Source organism: Lytechinus variegatus, chromosome 4 (assembly GCF_018143015.1).
Source record: "Lytechinus variegatus isolate NC3 chromosome 4, Lvar_3.0, whole genome shotgun sequence".
In the NCBI taxonomy this organism is placed as follows: domain Eukaryota; kingdom Metazoa; phylum Echinodermata; class Echinoidea; order Temnopleuroida; family Toxopneustidae; genus Lytechinus; species Lytechinus variegatus.
In genome coordinates this window covers 27,784,958-27,804,701 of record NC_054743.1, presented here as the reverse complement: position 1 = coordinate 27,804,701, position 19,744 = coordinate 27,784,958, and the positions used below count along the sequence as shown (strand labels likewise).

General features: G+C 36.0%; 1 protein-coding gene across 7 annotated transcripts in view; it reads right to left on the bottom strand.

Annotated features, from left to right (window-relative positions):
- Window positions 1-7,111: 7,111 nt before the first annotated feature.
- The window catches only part of LOC121413751 (serine-rich adhesin for platelets-like), a 74,566-nt gene continuing 61,933 nt past the window's right edge, over window positions 7,112-19,744 (bottom strand). For 5 of the 7 annotated variants that reach the window (XM_041606683.1, XM_041606685.1, XM_041606681.1 and 2 more), the window contains exons 18-19: window positions 9,493-9,748; window positions 7,112-8,160 (exon numbers count right to left, since the gene is read on the bottom strand). In XM_041606683.1, coding sequence (XP_041462617.1) covers window positions 7,484-8,160; window positions 9,493-9,748 — 933 coding nt within the window. In that variant the 3' untranslated portion in view covers window positions 7,112-7,483. Of the gene's footprint in view, window positions 8,161-9,492; window positions 9,749-19,744 lie in introns of those variants that run through there. The other 2 variants (XM_041606688.1, XM_041606686.1) reach the window with 2 other exon arrangements.

The following is a 19,744-nucleotide window of genomic DNA, read 5'->3' as shown; positions in this document are numbered from 1 at the left end:
ATAATGACATGTCCACACTTTTGGAATACAATAAGGATAAACCTAAACCCCAAAAAAGGAAAACTTAAATCTAAACATGATAAACGCGGCAATAGGCCTGTACGATCCTACAGTTGCTTGCTTAAAACATTCTTGCTTTCTTAGCAGTCAGCTTAAAAATCACCACCATTTAACATTTACCAAAGTACAGAACTAAAAACCACTCCATGGCGGGTGCCGATCACGGGGATCCCCCCCCTCCGATATTTCAGGTGGGGAATTTCCTGTGGTATATTCCCCGAAAATTCCAGGTTGAACATCATAATATTTTTATAAGATGAATCATATGACTAGTATATAATAATAATGATAATAACAACAATAATAATAACCATAGTATGATGATGGTAGGGATATCTATCATATTTTCTCATTATAAATTACTATTGAGATTGTTTGTTTTTCAAAAAAAATCATATTTTTATTACTGTTTTATGAAACCATTCATTTTTATTACGAACAGGTGGATAGAGAAAAAAATCATGATAACTTTTTTTTTTAATTCACCCGAGTCCGCAACCAAGCACATGTGATGTGGTCTGGTTATACCACACTTTTGAATATCACTTCATTTTTGTTAATTTTCTTTATTCAGGTTATGATTTTAAAAAAGCGGAGAACATAAAAATTATCATTTAATGATCTGTAGGCTATACTGAAGAGAAATAACCATTAAAACAGATAAGAAACTTCAAAATGGCTCATTTTCCGTGTCATTTTTTTTTATTAGCTCGCGCGCTTCGCGCTCGCCTTATACTTATGAAGGACCTTGTCTTGTAAATATACTAAAATTACTTAAAATTCGGTCATAAAGACTACCCCCCCCACACACACACACACACACCTATAGTGGCGTACAAATGGAGCTTGGGCCATGGTCTCTGAGCTCGATCAAAATATTCCATGGCCAAGCAAGAACAAGGAGAAAAGAAAGAAAGGAAAAGAAGAAGGGTCTAATGTAGGCCTAAATTAAAGATTTTGTATGTATTAAATCAAATGAAGGAGAGGAAGAAGAAGAAGGAAAAAAAGAAGAGGAAGAGGAAAGAATAAGATGAAAGTAAAAGAAGAAGATGAAGAAGAAGAAGAAGAAGAAGAAGAAGAAGAGAAGGAGGAAGAGAAAGAAGAAGAAATGGAGGAGCTAGGAGGAGGAGTAGAAGAGGGAAAAGACGAAGACAGGGTGAAGAAATGTGCACCAAATCATTCTACCCATCATTTAAGACAGGCCAATACTTGATTTGTATAATGATAGGTTCAATTAAGTCATGTATTTCATAATGATTAAAAAAAATCTAAAATCTTTGTAATCCATTATCTTTATATTCAAACACTGCAGAATGTTTATGTATGTTTCTGTTTATAGTATAGGCCTACTTGACATTTCAGTTTCCGGAAATTGCATAGTGTTTTTTTTTTGTTTGGCTTTGTGTTTCTTTTAGAGCTAATTGCAAGGGCGCCGTCTTATGGTCGAATTTTTTTTGAAAAATAATGCCCATTATGAATGTGATTATGGCAAAGAATAAAAACATAGAAAATCAAACCCGAGGTATTCCAGCAACCTTTATCGATTGATCAATCAAACTTGATAAATTTGATCAATACATTAACTTACGACCCACTCAACCAAAGGTTTATAAGCAAAACACCCTAGGGGTGGATCTATTTCAAACATGGTCGCCTTTGCAGCGCGGGGGGGGGGGCAAGGAGGCAGTCGTCCCCCCCGAAAATTTTGAAAACTTACATTTTTTTACTGATCATTTTCACAAAATTAACCAAATGGACGCAATCCTTCAATTTTACAAAATGCAAAAGCGCCTCAATGACAAGCTCAGCTTTCGAGTTTTTTTTTTAAGTTTACACTGCTCCCCCCCCCCCCCCCCCCCCCGCTTGGAAAAATATTGCGTAAGGCCATGATATCCGATTTTCCAATCGTCTGCTCCATCGAAAAGCAAAGAGCCTGTTATAGAAAAGGGAGGGGTATTCGTAATTAATGATTGCAGTTAATTGATTCTTCATTTTCACACAACAAAATAAGGTATTCACACAATCATGTGGACAGTCAAGTAGCTATTCCCGGAACGTCAATTGGCCCACTTTCAGAGCCCCATGCAGCTGATCATTCATTCAATAAACCAACCAATCAATCAATCATCCAACCAACCGATCCATCAATCAACTATCCAATCAATGAGCTATATATAATCAAACCAACTAACCAATCAATCAAGCAACCAATCTATCAAGCAATCAATCAACTAATCAATCACCCAACCAACCAATCAATCAATTGACCAACCAACCAACCAATCAACCAATCAATCAATCACCCAATCAATCAATCAAGCAACCAATCTATCAACCAATCAATCAACCAATCAAGCAACCACCCAATCAATCAATCACCCAATCAATCAACCAACCAATCAATCAATCAGCCAATCAATCAACCAGCCAACCAATCAATCAACCAACTAACCAACCAATTAGTAATATATCCATCCATCAATCAACCAACCGATCCATCAATCAACTATCCAATCAATCAGCTAATCAATAAAGAAACCAATCAATCAATTAAACCAACCAATCAATCAACGAACTAATCAACCAATCAATCAACCAACAAATCAATAAACCGCTTGATCAATCAATCAGTAAATCAATGAACCAATCAATCAACCAATATTAACCAATCAATCAAATAATCACATAATAACTCATGCAACCTGTAACAAGAAGAAACCATCCAATCAACCATCAATTAACCAAATAAATAAATCAACCAACCAAATAGAACAATCAATCAATCTTCCAACCTATCAATCAATCAATAGACCAACGAAGTCATAATCAATGGAGGGGGTCAAGAACTATGAATTAAATGAACCTATTGAAATACCTAATATATAAATAAATCAGGACTTCTGCTCATTAAACGAATATAAAGAGAAACAAACAATAGGTAGGGAGGGAGTTGTATAACTGTTAGAAAAGTTAAGCATGAAGTGAATGAAATAGAATAGGAAAAAGTTACCTAGAAGATATAAAAGAATTTTGATATTTTTCCAATAATGCATGGTTAATTTCAAGTATTTGTATCAAATTAGGTCAAAGCTATATACTGAAAGTATCTTTGAACTGTAAGCATTTTGTCCATTCAACATCTGCTAATGCAATCAACAATGAGAGAGAATGGCATTTTTGCGTGTGTTCTTGCAATCGCAAGTGTCAATTCCTAAAGTCAATGTATAAAAATACAAACACCCGTAACATTTCATTAAATTGGCTTTAATTGTTCAACAATAAACCTCTTTCTCATATTTCAAAGAATACAAATTATCTACATGTACACAACAGAAAATATTGGAGCTCTCAAAAAATAATTTAAACTAGGTAAGGAATGTTCTATTTCATTTCTCTAAATCAAACTGCAGTATATTACAAACCAATTCATTAATATGTACAAAATAATAGGTCTGGCAGGGGAGAGGGATACCGAGGCTTGCGACTAAGACACAGAGTCATCCAGAAGAAAATGCATGAAGAATGAATACCCAGATTTGTGTGTCCAGACAGTATATGTACATCTGACCAATTTAGAGATTAGAAATGGCAATGGGAAAATGTTTATATTTCAGAGTATTCTCGGCTGTAATTGTTCACCAGTTCTTTTAATTTTGTTTATCTGGCGGTAAAATGTACATATGCTATGCCAGTTTAAATCAAAGAGAATAATAAATCATGAATCAGGATTTATATGTAGTTAATTCCTTCATTCTTTCTTTCTGGCATATACACTTTGAAATGACACCAAAAATGATACAATAGTAAACTAAGATATCCATTGGATTTTTTTTACTGTTGTTCTTCTGGGTGACCTTCAAGAAATGTTAACCTTGATATTAACTGTTAAACTCTTAATCAAAACAGAAATATAAAATGTATAAATCAGTGAATACTACAAAAAAGGGAACAAAATTACAAGTTTTGAATTTTGCAAATTCATGGATTGAATGGGATAGATCTTATTTATTTGGGGCAGTTTTTCAAGGCAATTTTTTTCTGGCAAATATTAGTCTTGAGATCTGACACCGATATACCCCTCACATTGCTGTACATTGGCAATAAAGTGATAAAAGAGATATTTAACAAAAACTGTTGATTTCGCTCAAAATGGGAAAGGAATAGCATTTCTCATATGAGTACAGAGAGAAATTAACAAGAAATTCATTCAGCATAGAAGACAAGTACACTAGGCCCAAATAAGATATGGCTTAGCGATTGATTGTGGAGCCGACCTTTACGTTTGATGATACACAATGGTCAATGAAATCAGACCAATAACCAATCATTTATCTTTAAAAGGTCAAGTCCATCCCTGAAAAAATCTTGATTTAAATAAATAGAGAAAAATCACACAAGCATAATGCTGAAAATGTTACTAGTATTCAAATTGAATTCAAAATAAGTTATATTTTAAAGTTTCGCTTATTTATCACAAAACAGCCATTTGCACAACTCGGTGATATGTAAATGAGGATTGATGATGTCCTTCACTATTTCTTTGTATTTCATTATTTGAATTATACAATATTTCAAATTTTACAGATTTGACAATAAGGAAAAACTTGCCTGAACCGTAAAAATAATAATTCCACATGTTAAGGGAAAAATAAAACTTTGTTTCACAGGACAATGAGGACGAAATTAGAATATTTCATATTTCACATAATAAAATACAACAGAAATAGTGAGTGATGTCATCAGTTCCCTCATTTGCATATCGACCAGGATGTGCATATAACTGTTTTATGAAAATTAAGCAAAACTGTAAAATATCATAACTTTCATATTTTACATCCGATTTTGATGAAATTTTCAGTGTTGTGCTTGTTAGATTTTTCTCTTTTTATTTAAAAAAAAACCAAGAATCTGTTGGGGTGGACTTGTCCTATAATCATACTACAGGACCAATAATTTTCATATAAAATTGGTAGTGACTTGCAACCTCTTTCCATTTAGAGGGCAGGCAAATTCACTTCTGACCTGGTAATGTCCTCTTATCCATGTAGCTCTCTTAAGTTTTCTTCTAAGACCTGTTCCTGATCTGTTTTTCTGATTGTTGGCTTTAATATTTTTTTTAAAATCCAAATTAATTTTTGTGGTCCTCACAATATAACACAAAATAATAAGTGACTTTAAATATATAAAGGCAAGCATTTCTATGCAAATTTAATAAAATCTCAATCATTTATGTACAAATATATTTACAAAATAGGGTAAATTATCTAATCTATAATATATTGCCACATACTATAAATGTACAAATAATTCAACAAATCAATGGAAACACAAGATTTGACAATGATGTTAGTTACAACAAGAACAAAAAAAGGAATAAAATTTTGATATTTTCTGAGGCACCATCCATCAAATTTGAAAGCCCAGTCGGGTGACCATTTGCATGGCAGTAAAAATAATTCATATCATTTAACACTGGTGTTCCCAAATGAACTTTCACATCATTTCCCAATTATGTACAAATTATTTTCAAACTGAAAAGTATACAAGATAAGTATTATCAAGATGCTGATGAAACATAATTAATATTGCACTGTAGTTATCACCTGAAGACACACACTGGTTTTCAAAACACATATCAAATATTTGTTTAATGTTGTTGTTGCTGTTGTTTTTAATTCCTTTACAGGTACAAATTACAATAATAAAGTGCATTTTTTTTCTCCAATATTTGCATCATGTAACTAGGAGGAGAAATTCATTTTTCTTCAATGAATGAAAACAAGATCAAAACAGGGGAATACTGTACACAAGGAAATAAACTGAATGCTTCCTGTAATATTCTAAATGCATAACTTAAGGTGGATGTGAAAATGAATGATTCAAAAAATTTGTAATTGTTTTTAGCAAACTTGAGAATCAACCTCAACTATATGGAAATCCTTCAATGACATAATTTATTCTACGAAAAATTTGTACAATGTCCTTCGGAAACAGAGAAGCACAACTGATATTCAAGAAAACAATGAATGTATGAATATACATCATATCTAGAAATATTTTTGAACAAACATGCATTTAAGATGTTGATGTTGCTGGCTTTCCATAGTTGTGATTGAACGGACTGAACGCAACTCAGGGCCCCGTCTTACAAAAAGTTACGATTGATCTGATCAACCACAAGCCAGCAACATCAACATATAATTGACTTGTATAATTGTTCTAAATGTTTTCTAGATATGATTTATATTCCTACATTCATCATTTACTTGATAATCCAGAATACACCTCTTGTTTACAAAAGACCATTGTGTAAATTCTCTGTAGGGAAAGCTATACCATTGATGGATTTCCATATATTTGAGTCTGATTTGATCAACGGCAACTCCTTTTAAGACAGGACCCTCATATATGTGAAACTAAACTGAAAGGATGGAAATAATGCATGCTTTGCATGTTCTGGTCTGAAAAATTGCTTTCACTTATCCAATCATATGACTTAAGAAGATAACTGTACATTTTACAGTTTGGGAAAAAAATCATTACACCACTTTCCTACCAAGCTCCCATATGGTATGGCCTAATGATTATTTTCCAAGCTTTATATATCATTGAAGAATACACATTTCAAACGAGGTGGGTGTTTCATAAAGCTCTTCATAAGATACGAATGACTTTATGCATGACTGGTAACCCTTTCCCATGCCAAGTGATATATCCCTAGACAATTGAGTTAGGACCTAAGATTCTGTTCAAGTCGTGCGTAAATGGTGTAAGTAATTGTACGAACAGCTTAATGAAACGCCCACCAGAAAGAATGAGTTTATCCTATCCATGAATCTCTTTGGTACCATACCAGGGTCCAATTTTACAAAGACTTGCAATCATGGTAACTTTGCTATCGTTGTAACTACCATGATAACAGGGTTTAGCAGCCAATCAAAACCCAAGTTTTCCATGGTAGTTAGAAACAATTGCAAGCAAAGTTACTATGAGTCTTCATGAAACAGGCCCAGAACCAGAGCGGGAAGTGCACTTATTGAAAGACTACACACACCATCAGCCTTCACCTCATGCAAGCATTGTAAGTCCCTAAACATTGGCTACATGCAACATTAAACTTTTGAAAAAACAAATTTTGCATAGTGTGTATCATGCTAAGGGCATGATACACCTTATCATGTCAACGGCACTTGTGGCATAAATTGTACAATTTTGGGAATTATGTATGATTCATAAAACACTCACTGAAGCCTCATTCAGGTGCAAAAAAAATCCCCCAACATTGCATCAGGAATAGACATATGTTTTCACCATAAACGTGTGAGTACAAACAAACTTTTAAACTTGATAGCTAAAGCTCAAAGTATCAAAGTAGGCACAAAATTATACTTCCGGTTGGTGAATAATGAAGTTGTCCTCAACATTACAATAGCGAATCAGTAGCATCATTGTATAGGGTACTGTTGCTTGAAGTTCCGCTCACGAAGTCATTACAATTGTTGTTATTATTGGCATTGTCTTCATTATTTTTCAATTCCTTCTTGTGCAGATTGCGATACATCTTGGCCATCTTGCTCAGTTTCCCAGTGCACTCGTCACTGTTGCTGTTATTGGCATTGCTCACACTGCTTGCAGGCATCTTCATCCCTGCAGTTGGAGACATCACCTGCTTGGTGCGCGGTGTCCTACCCGGGCTGATGGCTCGATTCTTGGAAGAAGGGCCAGGACTGGTGCCTCGCTGAGGTTTAGTGGGACCGGGACTGGTGCCACGTTTTGTCGGGCCTGGACTGGTGCCTCGCTTGTTGGTCCTGCCTGGGCTAGTGCCACGCTTGCTTGGGCCGGGACTGGTGGCTCGTTTGGCTGCAGCGGTAGCGACGGAAGAAGAAGAAGATGAAGAGCTGGAGGAGGATGAGGAACTCCTGGAGGATCCGTTCATACTGAGGTTTTGGGTGGAGGTGCTGTGTTTAATTGGGAGCTTAGAGGATCCACCTCCAGGAGGGGAGATCCTGTTGGAGCCAGGAGATATCAAACGGGATTGCTTGTTACTGCTAGCCTGTGATCCAGCAGAACCTCTCCGCTGTTTGATTGGAGAACTGCCATCTAGGGGAGAGAACAGAACCAAGAAAAATAATTTCTTTTTTATTTTTAGTGTATACATTAAAAGTGTCAACAACAACATGTAAAACTAAAAAGGCTTCCTTTCATTACTTTTATACAGGACATGGGGTAATCTTCCAAAACAGGGGTACTTTTTCTCATCTCCTAATATTAAAATGAAAACTGCCCCTTTGTCTATTGATATTTTTTTTCAACTTGGGGAATCTGCTAATCTTTCTCAGGAAAAAGTAAGGTGAATTAAGGAGTATTTATCATACATTGTTTGCCTCCCCCTTTTGAAAATTGATAATCTCTTAAAGGTATTGTTTAACTTTGTGAGCAGCCGATTTAAAAAATTCTCAAACCAAGATGAAACATGTGTACAAGTGCATGTATTAGAACTAATAAACCCTGAAAACAACCATTATTGAGAATGAAAAGCTAAAACTACATGGCAAACACAGATTTTGTAAATAGGCGTCTTATAGACGCCTAAATAGTACACATAACTGTATGGGATGAAATTAAGTTGGTGTTTCCGGTCACTTTATATTTCAATTTTTGAAGCACTAAATAATGATATTCGAACGCAATTTTTTCAGGGCTTCTTTTTTGTAACATATCACAGACACAGGTGACAAGTGTGGCCTTCTAGCTCAGGTTTTTTAAAAGTCAAACCAATGTTAACCAATCACTTTAATGTACCAAACTTTCATTCAGATTTCAATGCAAGCATGATGAATACATTGCAGTTAGCAAGACATCAACTTAGGTGTAACCTCCAATTATCCTGTAGAGCATGCATGTGCTAAGGTCTTTCTTCCAGTTGCATCATATTTATCAAGCTTGCACCAATGCATTTCTACCAGGTGGGCAACGATCAGGCAAGTAACAAAGTAAGGACCAACCCTAATATAAAATCTGAATTTTTCTAGAAATAGGAAAGTGAAAATTTTCATGGAATGGGGGGGGGGTACACAGAAGTAACAGAATTTCAGGGAAAACACAATTTTTAGTGCCAAAACAATTTGAAATTCATGAATATCAAGCAAAATCCAATAAAAAAAGATGTGCATCAGTGTAATATCTGCTGATCAAACCTGTTTGCACTGTTAAGCATGTATCTGTCAAGCTTTTCTTGTATATCATTAAGCAGCGAGTACATAATGGCAACTTATACATGTTTCCAAGACTTTTACTATTTTATAACTGCTTTTCTATATTATTTGTTAAGTCATCAGAGAAGCACAGGATTTGTTGTTTAGAATACCCCAGAATATAGGATTTTGCATTTTTGAAAACTGGGGACCCTATAATACTTCTGAAAACCCCCACCTGCTTCCGATTGCATCTCCAGCTCATCCTCCGCTTCCAGCTGCTTCTGAAGGTAAAGATTAGGCTCGGAGCCACTTCTCTTGATCTGGGGTACCTTGCTGCCCTTCTTCCCGGCCTTGATGCGCCCCTTACAGGCGCTCTGCCCCCCTCCGCTGGGGCTAGATAGGGTGGTTCCACCGCTCTTGGAGCGAGACCTGGCAAAGAGAGGCTGTTGAGGCTGGCTGTCAGTGGATGGGGATTCAGGCTTTGTCTTATTCTGAAAGAAAGATCAATAGAGGTACAGTGACCTTAATGTTAAACTCTTGACATCATTTCTTAACAAAAACACAAATTTTGTAAACTGTCTGATGTTTTTTTTTTAAGTCAGACTTCTATCAAAGTCATCCCTTTAAAAAACAATAATAGGTAGGGCTTTTCTTACTTCTGTTTGGGCAGCACAAAATGACATCTGCTAGAGTTACACATACTTTTTGTGAAATACATATTTATAATCTTAATGTCACATCAGCCATCTTTGTTCTCCAAGGGGAAGCTCACCCTCACAACAAGTTGATTTTAAATTCAATAGTAGCACAGAAATTACAAAATTCCTGCATAGTAGTTTAAAAAAAACACACCAAAGAACATCAGAGTTACGAATATGATACATATTTTTGCATTGTAATGTCACATGCAGGTGTAACCAAAAAATATTGTTTCATACTTCTATGCTCAAAAGTTAGTGAACTCCACCACAAAATGCACTCCTTCATGCCGAGCGTTGCATAGAGACAACAATACAACAATGTTCGGTGGGTCCAGAGAAACAAACTAATATTTCATCTTCTGACTTCACAATATCTAAAACACCTTTGAATTATTTATTTTCTATACGGGTTCACTGACTTTTCAGCACCACTGTACATGCAAAAACTGCCATGGGTTTGACAAAATGCATGTATTCATAACAAGCATGTGACCAAGTTATTACCGTTCTTTTGTGCAATATGAGTATTTCAAGTGTGAGAAATGAGAACAAAATCAATGTAATCTGGAGGAAAGGAAATGACTCTGATTGTAATTAGTATTGTACACACTTATGTTGTGTTTCAAGTACAAATCTGGGATAGGTATCTTCGGAGTGCATGCATACACTAAAATGGATAAGCAGCTGTAAACTTCTACCAGAGCCAGAGGGGTCAGAGTCAAGTGGATCCCACACTGGATTAAAATTTTATAGCCAATTTACATTGATCAAAACCTGGGGCCAGTTAAACCTAAATCTCCCGGGGTATTTTGATTCTTGTCATTCCGGGGGGGGGGGGGGGGGGCCATTATGGCCCCCCCTTAAGATCTCGGCCGCCGATCGCGCGAGCGACGCAAAAATTTGCACACTGGTAGTGTGCGATATAATCTACAAGGCTGTATGGTAAAATTTTCCAAAATAATGAGATTTTATTTTATATGAATTAATTATGCTAATTTATGCATAAATCATACTTTTTGCTCTAATTCACTAAATAAAGCTCCTAGAATGCTAATTTTTGGTAAAAATTTTCTTTGTAGCATTCTTAACAATCGTAATTCAAAAAAACTTTGGTTTGGAAATAAATTTCTTATGTATTTTATTGTTTTATGAATTTCTTATGTATTTCTTTGTTTTTTTACTTTTTGTTTTTTGTTTTTTCAATGGAAATTGTTCCAGACATAATTCTGATCATAAACAAGGCAAAATTAATTAAGTTTAATCAGTAAAAGTAGAAATAATGATACATTTATGAATTTTGGCTAAATACGCAATTTGCATTGGATTTGTACATGAAATCACGTTTATGAGCAATTTTGGGTCTGACATGCACTTGCATAATGTTGCGTAATGTTGTAACCGCGTACCCGGGCGTCACAACTTTGGTCTCAAAATTTGCGCGAGACTTGAATGTAAAAAGTCAGTGAGCTGCGAGGTGAAAAAATTTCGCGCAGCAGATATATCGCGAAAATTGTTGAGGGGGGGGGCCATTATGGCCCCCCCTCCCGGGAGAATTAGGGTTAAATAAAACAGTTACTTTGCCATTGTCAACTACCATGGCAACATGGCTCAGCAGCCAATCACAATCAAGGTTTCCTGAGTATTTACAATAATGGTAAACTTTATAAAGCCTTTTTGAAATGAGCCCCAGATGCAAGTATTCCCAGATAATACCAATCTATACCTGAATTATTATTATGATTTCTTAAGAACTACCATTTCTCATGCAGGACATAAGTTATAGAAAAAAATACAAGAAATCAAAATATGCCCTACTTGAATATATTAAAAGAAAACTTAAAATACCAAGTTAAGAATGAATCCTAGTTATCAAAATATGCGGGGGGGGGGGGGGGGGGGGTGTTCCGGGTGTCTGATCGTCTTTTTGTTATTTTATTTACATTTAGATTTCTGAATGCCATGTGCAAGGGTCTATTTCTTTTTCTATTGTTTTGTTTTATATTTTGAACATGTTTATATTTAAGAAACATTTTATGTAAATTTTATTACCTTTGGGAATAACCCTGATCGGCCTTTGTCAATTCCCACCACATTATGATTTCGAAATGAATATGTTTCATTTAAATGTTTTTTTTTTACTATCTATCTGCATAGGAATTTGTACTTGTATTTTTAATCAGATCAGGGGCCCGTTGCAGAAAGAGTTGCAATCAATCGCATCTCTAAAAAATCACGCGCAACTTGATTTTCAGCCAATCAACAGCGCGCATTTGGGACTTGCGATTGATTTTTTGACTTGCGTTTAAACGCAACTCTTTCTGCAACGGGCCCCAGATGTAGAAATAAATTTGTATTGAATTAATGAGTAACTTATTCATTAAGACAAAAAAAATGCATGGTGGCATCTGCATTGTGAATCAGATCTGACTCCTGTCTTTTAATCAGAGAGGTTTCAGGATTCAAAGACTACTCCTGGAGAGCGTTTCATGAAAGGACTTGTCAGATCCGACAAGTCCTGTTTTATCAAACAGTTACCATAGTAACAATGCTTCTCAGCCAATCAAAATCAATGCAAGTTTTCACATCTGACAGCTAGTTAAAACCTTTTTTTTTTGCTTGTAAATTATTTTGGTTACGAGAAGACGTAATTTTTCTCTCTTTTTTTTGGTGAAACATTTACATTTGCTTGTCAAATTTTCATTCAACTCTACTCCCCCCCTTTCAAAAATCCTGCGTACCCTACTGGCACCACCCCTGCAGGCACTGTACCGTTTTCACTGTAAATGGTACTGGTCATATTGATTTTATTTTTCACACGTCATGGTGCTAATCTGACGTAATTTAGCTCACCGCAAAATTTCCATTCGGGTACTAGTCTCCACCAGTGGCGTACGATAGAACTGGAAAACAATGGCTCTACAAATCTGTTGTTTTAACTTGGCACTACAAAAATGTGAACCTTTGCTTTCAAGTTACATACTCATATTACATGTAGATTCAAGAAGGGTACTAATATGGGAGACACATTTGTTCATGCAACAATTGCTACGGGCTTTATTTCTTTGCAATAGGGTTTTATGTTAGGTTTAGGGCAGGGTGCTACATATCTTTTTAGGAGCAGTTTCCCGGTAGTGCAAGTGAATTATCAAATAGTTGGAATATGCTTGCCCCAAAATCTTTTTCACTTGCATGAAAAAATCCTTGAAAAAGTTTTACCTCTTCAAAAGTAAGTATTGCAGTTTTATAAACCATTGACCTTTTTTTTCTCTCTTTTGACATGAACTGATGTACCTTGTACCTGCATTTCTTTTTCCAAAATGAGTTTATCTTGCCCGCCATGACCAAATTTAGGGTCGATAAATCGTATAGACCCTAAGTTTGGTCATTCTACTGTGAGAATTTTGCTTGCCCAATTCGGGCAAGTAGCGTTGGTCTTAACTTCAAAACACTTGCCCGATTCTAACTTTTACTTGCCCCAGGCAATCGGGCAAGTGTTAATTAGCACCCTGGTTAGGGTTAGGTTTAGGGTATGGTATAGTGATAAATTCAAAGTTGAAATTTATAGTTATTCAATAAGTGTGTGGAATTCATAAAGGAGCAAATATCATGAACCACTAGTACGATATAAATCTGGTTGAGCAGTTTAATTTTTTTTAAATATCATTATGATCTAACACTGACTAAATATTGCATCAATCCATTATCTTAATATTTATTGAGTTCTATTATCTTACTATTTATTAAGTTATCACACATCTTGATATAATTAAGCAATCTTTTTCATTCGCATTTAAATCACAATCCAAGGCCTTGAAAATGTTGGAGGGTGTGAAACAAAAATATCAAACTAAGATTAAAGTCTCTGGCAAATCATGTATCCCCCAAAATGTACAATTGATTGAATAGCTCATCATATGGTCCTTTTTCCTAACAATTCTGAAGTTTCCTCAATCAGTATTCTAGGCATCCTTGCCCTCTACATCTGTTCCATCCGACAACACACGAAAAGGGCATAACTGTGTACAAAGGCCAGTCAAAGGATAACAAGAAAAGTGGTCTTTATAAGCAGGTTCTACTGCTTGTATTTGCATTCCTTTGGTATACACCACAAGAAGAACTGTATTCAAGGGGACTAGATAAATGCAGCCTTTAAAACCTGATGGAAAGCTGATGAAAGTATGACTCTATATTTATATCCTTATGCATAAGGTCTGATGCTACTGCACGACCGCTCTCCCCGGAAGTTCACAGCTTGGGGAAGTGCGGTACATAGAGAGAAAGATGTTAGGATTATCACAGTATTTGCTGTATGACTATAGGGCTCAAGGACACAGAGCCGACACCTTGCAACACAATGTGGCAAAAATCAATCTCTGCAGCATCCCCTTCAGAAAAATAATCAATAGGAATTCTACAAGTCCTCATAAATATGCTGTATACTGAAAATAATATATGCTTGGTCAAGTGGCATAATATTTATGATTGTTTCACCTTGCCAAATCTGTGGCTTCGTTTGTTGTTTCGTTATAAAGACGGAGCTACAGTATATTCAAAGCAAAGGCTTGACTGGAATTATACATGTGTCCTCATAGTACAGTGATGTGGATGTAGGGTTATCAGAGATAATTTGCTGGATTCTTGGAAATTGAATAGAAAGGTAATTATTGGCATAAGAGGAGAGGAGAGAGATTGGAAAAGTATTGGTCGGGTTGAGGCCATGATGGAGTACAAGGATCTGGGATTTGTCCTAGTCCTCTTCCTCTCGATCTGCCATGGTGGGGGGCTGCCAGGGGTCACAGGGCAGTGGACCAACTTTGCAAGGGGCAATTTCTTTCAAGATAAGTTCTGTGAAATCTTCTGCCCGAAAGACGACACTCGGCCAAGGCTTACTTTAACGGACGAACAGATTGAGACCATTCTCAACAGCGAAGAGGTGAGGTTTAAACCAGTGGGGGTCCTGTAACACAAAGCTTAGCAATCGTCATAGAAGAATATCTGTATAATTGATTGCACTGACCACAATGTATAATCGATCATGAAAATGAAGCATGTGATTGATCGTTAACATTTGTGTTACAGGACCCAGGTCATAGTTCCATTCTGTGGTTTAATATTGAACGAGATTAGCATTATCTAATGTGATATTTCGCATATTATTTTGAATTGTGCTTTTCATTAGATCCATTGTCAAGCATTAACGTGTCCATTAGTAAATGGTATTTTACAGTTGGTTGAGAACATTGCAATTGCAATATGCATTCTCAGTAGAAATGCTATTATCACCTGATTTAGGCAAATTCTGAATCCTATCCTAATCGAAAAAAGAAAGGTTATTTGAGAAAACTTGCCAATGAAATAACTCCAAGCTGGTCTATTCAGACGATGAAGTTACTTGAAAACCTTGATATTTCATCAGCTTTCATCATTTGATTTTTGCCAAAATTTGAATTTTTCTTTCATTTTATCCTTTGAAATTTAAGCATCATAAATTAATAAAGATTGCTAATGTGTACCTTTGAAGCTAAATGTACATAAAACATTACCAATCTTAGGATTTATATCTTAATCTAATATTCTACTCTGTGTAGAATATCGCACTGACTAATAAAATGAAATGTTGACATTCAGGATTTTTTTACATATAAGCTTTCAAACTTGTAATTGGCTGTAATTGTAAAAGTACAGAAGTAGTGGATATATAGAAATTTGTAAAGAATGTATGTCCCAGTGCGCAAATATCAATCTTTTATCAATTTGGCCACCCTAACTCTATGCCAATGCCATACAGATTATCAAGATGCTGGAAGAAAACCCAGAGCTACTGCATGGTGATGAAGAGCTAGAAGGGGCTTGCGTGATTCAATTCAATAGAGACCAGAGGGACTCCATACTGGCCCAGTACGGGGGGTTCTTCTCCACCAGGAAAGAGGCTAATGAGCTGGAGGAAACAGCAACACGGGTCAACGTCCCAACAAAGCCACTTTTAGACCCGGCGGATCAAGAGAAACTGGACAATTTTCGGGAGAATAATCTGGGAAGAACAGCTGATGAGGATGCAGGTGCGACGCGAATGAGTGCGGTACCAGAAGTCGGTAAACATTTTCATTGATAGAATTCTCATGACATGCAGTAACACATTTCTTATTAAAGATGATCATAATACTCAGGTTTCTTCATGGGAAAAAAATAATGTGTAAAAATGAAGGAATGCACAGGTATATACATGAAGGCACTTTTTGGAGGGGGATTTGTTTTTGCTTTCTAAATCTCAAAGTAACATGGCTATGTTTCCTTTAGAATTTCACATTTCTGCTTTAGATTTTTAAACAATTTTTCTTAGTAGCTTTGTCTTCAAAGATACTCTCAATGAAGTAGAATGTAAGTGTGCAGGTAAGTTATTCCACAATTTGGGACCACATCCTGTGAAATCCGCTCTTTATTTTTAAAACTACTCTTGGAAAAAATATCAAACGATCATTAAAATGAGGATGATTTCCACAAATACATGAGATACAAGATGTTTTTAAACCTAAATTCTGTAACTGCAAAGTCTCTGCTCAAGCTTGTTAAAGCTCTGCAATTCTTTCATAATTCATCTTCACCAGGTACTTCTGGTGAACAACAGGAAAAGACCCATGACAGTATCTTGAGTTATTACAGAGGTAGCAGTAGCAGTGGCAGCTACGAATGGAGTAATTCTGGCTCTTCTGGTAGCAGTGGCAGCTACGAATGGAGTAATTCTGGCTCTTCTGGTAGCAGTGGAAGCGACTCAAGGCGGCGGAGAAAGAGACGAGGTGCTAACACTGTTGGGGATTCCCACAAGACACTCAAAGACCAGCCTCGAGATGTGAAATTGCTAAGTGATATCAGCGTGAAAAATTCAATAAGGTTGGGTTGGTTTAGCATATATGTGCATTCTATAAAATGTTAATCAGTACCAAAATAAAAAGTTCAAGAAGACAACCTTTGGGCCCTGTTTCATGAAACTATAAATTTGCAATAACAGTTGAAAGCTAGTAAAATTGTTCAATCTGATTGGCTGATAGAAAATTTGTTATGGAAATCATGCATTTGTTAGTATATCAAGTCTATAAGAAACAGGACCTTTATTCTTTGCACCCATGAGTGCATTGCATGTTCCGCAGCGTTCCTGATGGACGAACCCACAGGTCATCCTTGAATTCAATGAGATATTTCCTTAGAATTTTAAATGGTGGGAGGTGTGCAATAAAGCTGCAAACAATTTCTGAAGTGTGTGCATATCATTTTCGGAAAAGTTTAAATAATGTCAAAATCAAAACACACACACACACTGAAATCCGGTCTAAATGAAGCATACTTGAATATTCCACCATGGAAAACTGTTCCTGGAATGTTCACAGAGGAAAATGGATACACCATGTGCAGGCAAGTAAAGATTAAATCATTCTAATGCAGAATATCATTTTGAAAGTCTGCATAAATTGGTCTACTCTTAATTTGAATAATTGCCTAAAGTCAAAGCAATATTCTTGACCAAATTGTGCAGAGCATGTGTCATTCAATGTCGTCTAAGCCAAACATATTTTTTGTGACCAGTCTAAAAATAAAATGACTATAATGGGCAAATTCACATGTCCTTGCAAAGTGCAATTAAAGAGAAATTCCAGTAGTTGCAGTAAACACTGATTTCATGAGAAAGTCTGTAAAACAAGGCTTAATTGTCAGTATATTTCATTGAGGATCTAGATCTGGTACAGTTACACAAACTGAACTTTGTGAAATCTTGAAATGTACGCTGAAAAATGTTCACACCGAAGATCCCCAACACAGATAAGCGCACGTGGGACAGTGTATAATTATTGCTTTGAATGTCGGCCCGAATCCTGTGCTTATTTGCTGATTTCTCAGCAATTACACAATTTCTTCCAGAATCCTTTGGCACATATGTTTTTATACAAACAGACACTTTGGTGGTCATTTCATTGGATTCTGTAGGAACTCATTTTGATATCGTTACCAAAACTAGCATTTACCTTTAATAGAGATGTATGATGTGTTATGAAAAATCTGGAAACAACCATCTGGAAATCTGGAAACAACCATCAAAGTCTGGAAACAACCATCATTGTGGTTGGTTTAAGCAAGTGTGCGCCTAACAGGCTGCTTGAAATGCTATGAATCCAGTGACCGGGTAATAATTGTGAAGTGCTTTGAGCAGTCGTAGATTTATAAAGCGCTACACAAATGCCAATTATTATCATTATTATTATTATTCAGGAAAAGATCCCTAAGGAGCAGGACCCGGTCAAATGGTGCAGCTCGAGTCAAGAGGGGCCCTACTTCTGCTCCTCTGTGTGAAAGTATAATAGACGCAAAGGCCATTGACATTGCATTAACATCGGACAATAAGCTGGTACAACTTCCTCAGGTAATAGTACAAACATTAGCTAAAAACATACATAGGGATGAAAAAGCCCATTCTTTACAGGGAAACATAACACAAGGCTTTGGGCAAAATCACCCTGAAATTCTCAAAAAAAACCTAGGAAATAAAAAAAGAGCCGAAAAATCTCCCTTCCCTACAATGTTAAAGCTTATAAAATCTAATGTTTTGGATTTAGGCAGTAGTCGGTGAAAAGTAGCCCCTGAAAAAAAAAGGTGAGGCCCATTTGCCCCAAAATGTCAACAAAATATCCCTTGAGCATTACAAAAAGGACCCCTATGATTTTCAATTTTTTTTTATTGTTGATACCATAACATGGTTAAAGATCATTTACCCCAAAAAGGACCCTATGAATTGTTGATTTAAGAACGAAATATGGTTCTAGAAATCTTCATGCATTTCAGTGCAAAAACTCTGTTTCAAACACATGTTAATCACAAGCAGTTATTACTTTAGAACCCAATGGCTGGGGTAATATGTGCAGAGCTAGAGACACCATTCCAATGCAAGAAATCAAGATGGATCATCGTCATTGAAGTCACTATTATGGCCTTCCAATAATTTTTTGCTTTGACAGTTCAGCGAGATTGGACTGAACCAATGGTTCCTGACGGAAACCTGTAAATACCCATATTCCCTGGTCCATGAGGACGTGGGCTGCTACAGTACAACCCGCGGTCACAAGGCCCTCGCAGTGGATCTATCGGTGGACCCCACGGAAAACAACTCCACGATCTTTGAGGGCATCATTATGGTAGAGAGCTGCAAGGCTTTTATTTCCGGAGCAGAGGAAGTAAATGTCGAAGAGGGTACCAGCAGCAATAGCAGCGGCACTAACAGCACCACCACCTAAAGTCCTCAACTTCTCAAATCTAGCCAGGTTCCTTCCCCATAATGCATTGTTCTCAGCAGTGTAGTCTTGTAGTATATAATTCACTACTTAAACCATTCGTATCACAGTAATTATGTTTCCAAGTATGATTCAAACATGTTCTTCTCATGAACATTTTGGTTTCTCTATACAAATAAGGCTAATTTATTCTCTGTATTATTAATGGTTTTCTCAAAAGGTTCATTCTGGGACTAGCAATTAAAGGTCAAGTCCACATCAGAATAAAGTTGATTTGAATCAATAGAGAAAAATCAGACAAGCATAACATTGAAAATTTCATCAAAATCAGATGTAAAATAAGAAAGTTATGACATTTTAAAGTTTTTCTTATTTTTCACATAACATTTATATGCACAACTTGGTGACATGCAAATGAGAGAGTCGATGATGTCTCTCACTCACTATTTTTGTTTTTGACTGTTTGAATGATATGATATTTTAATTATTACAGATTTTACAATTAGGACCA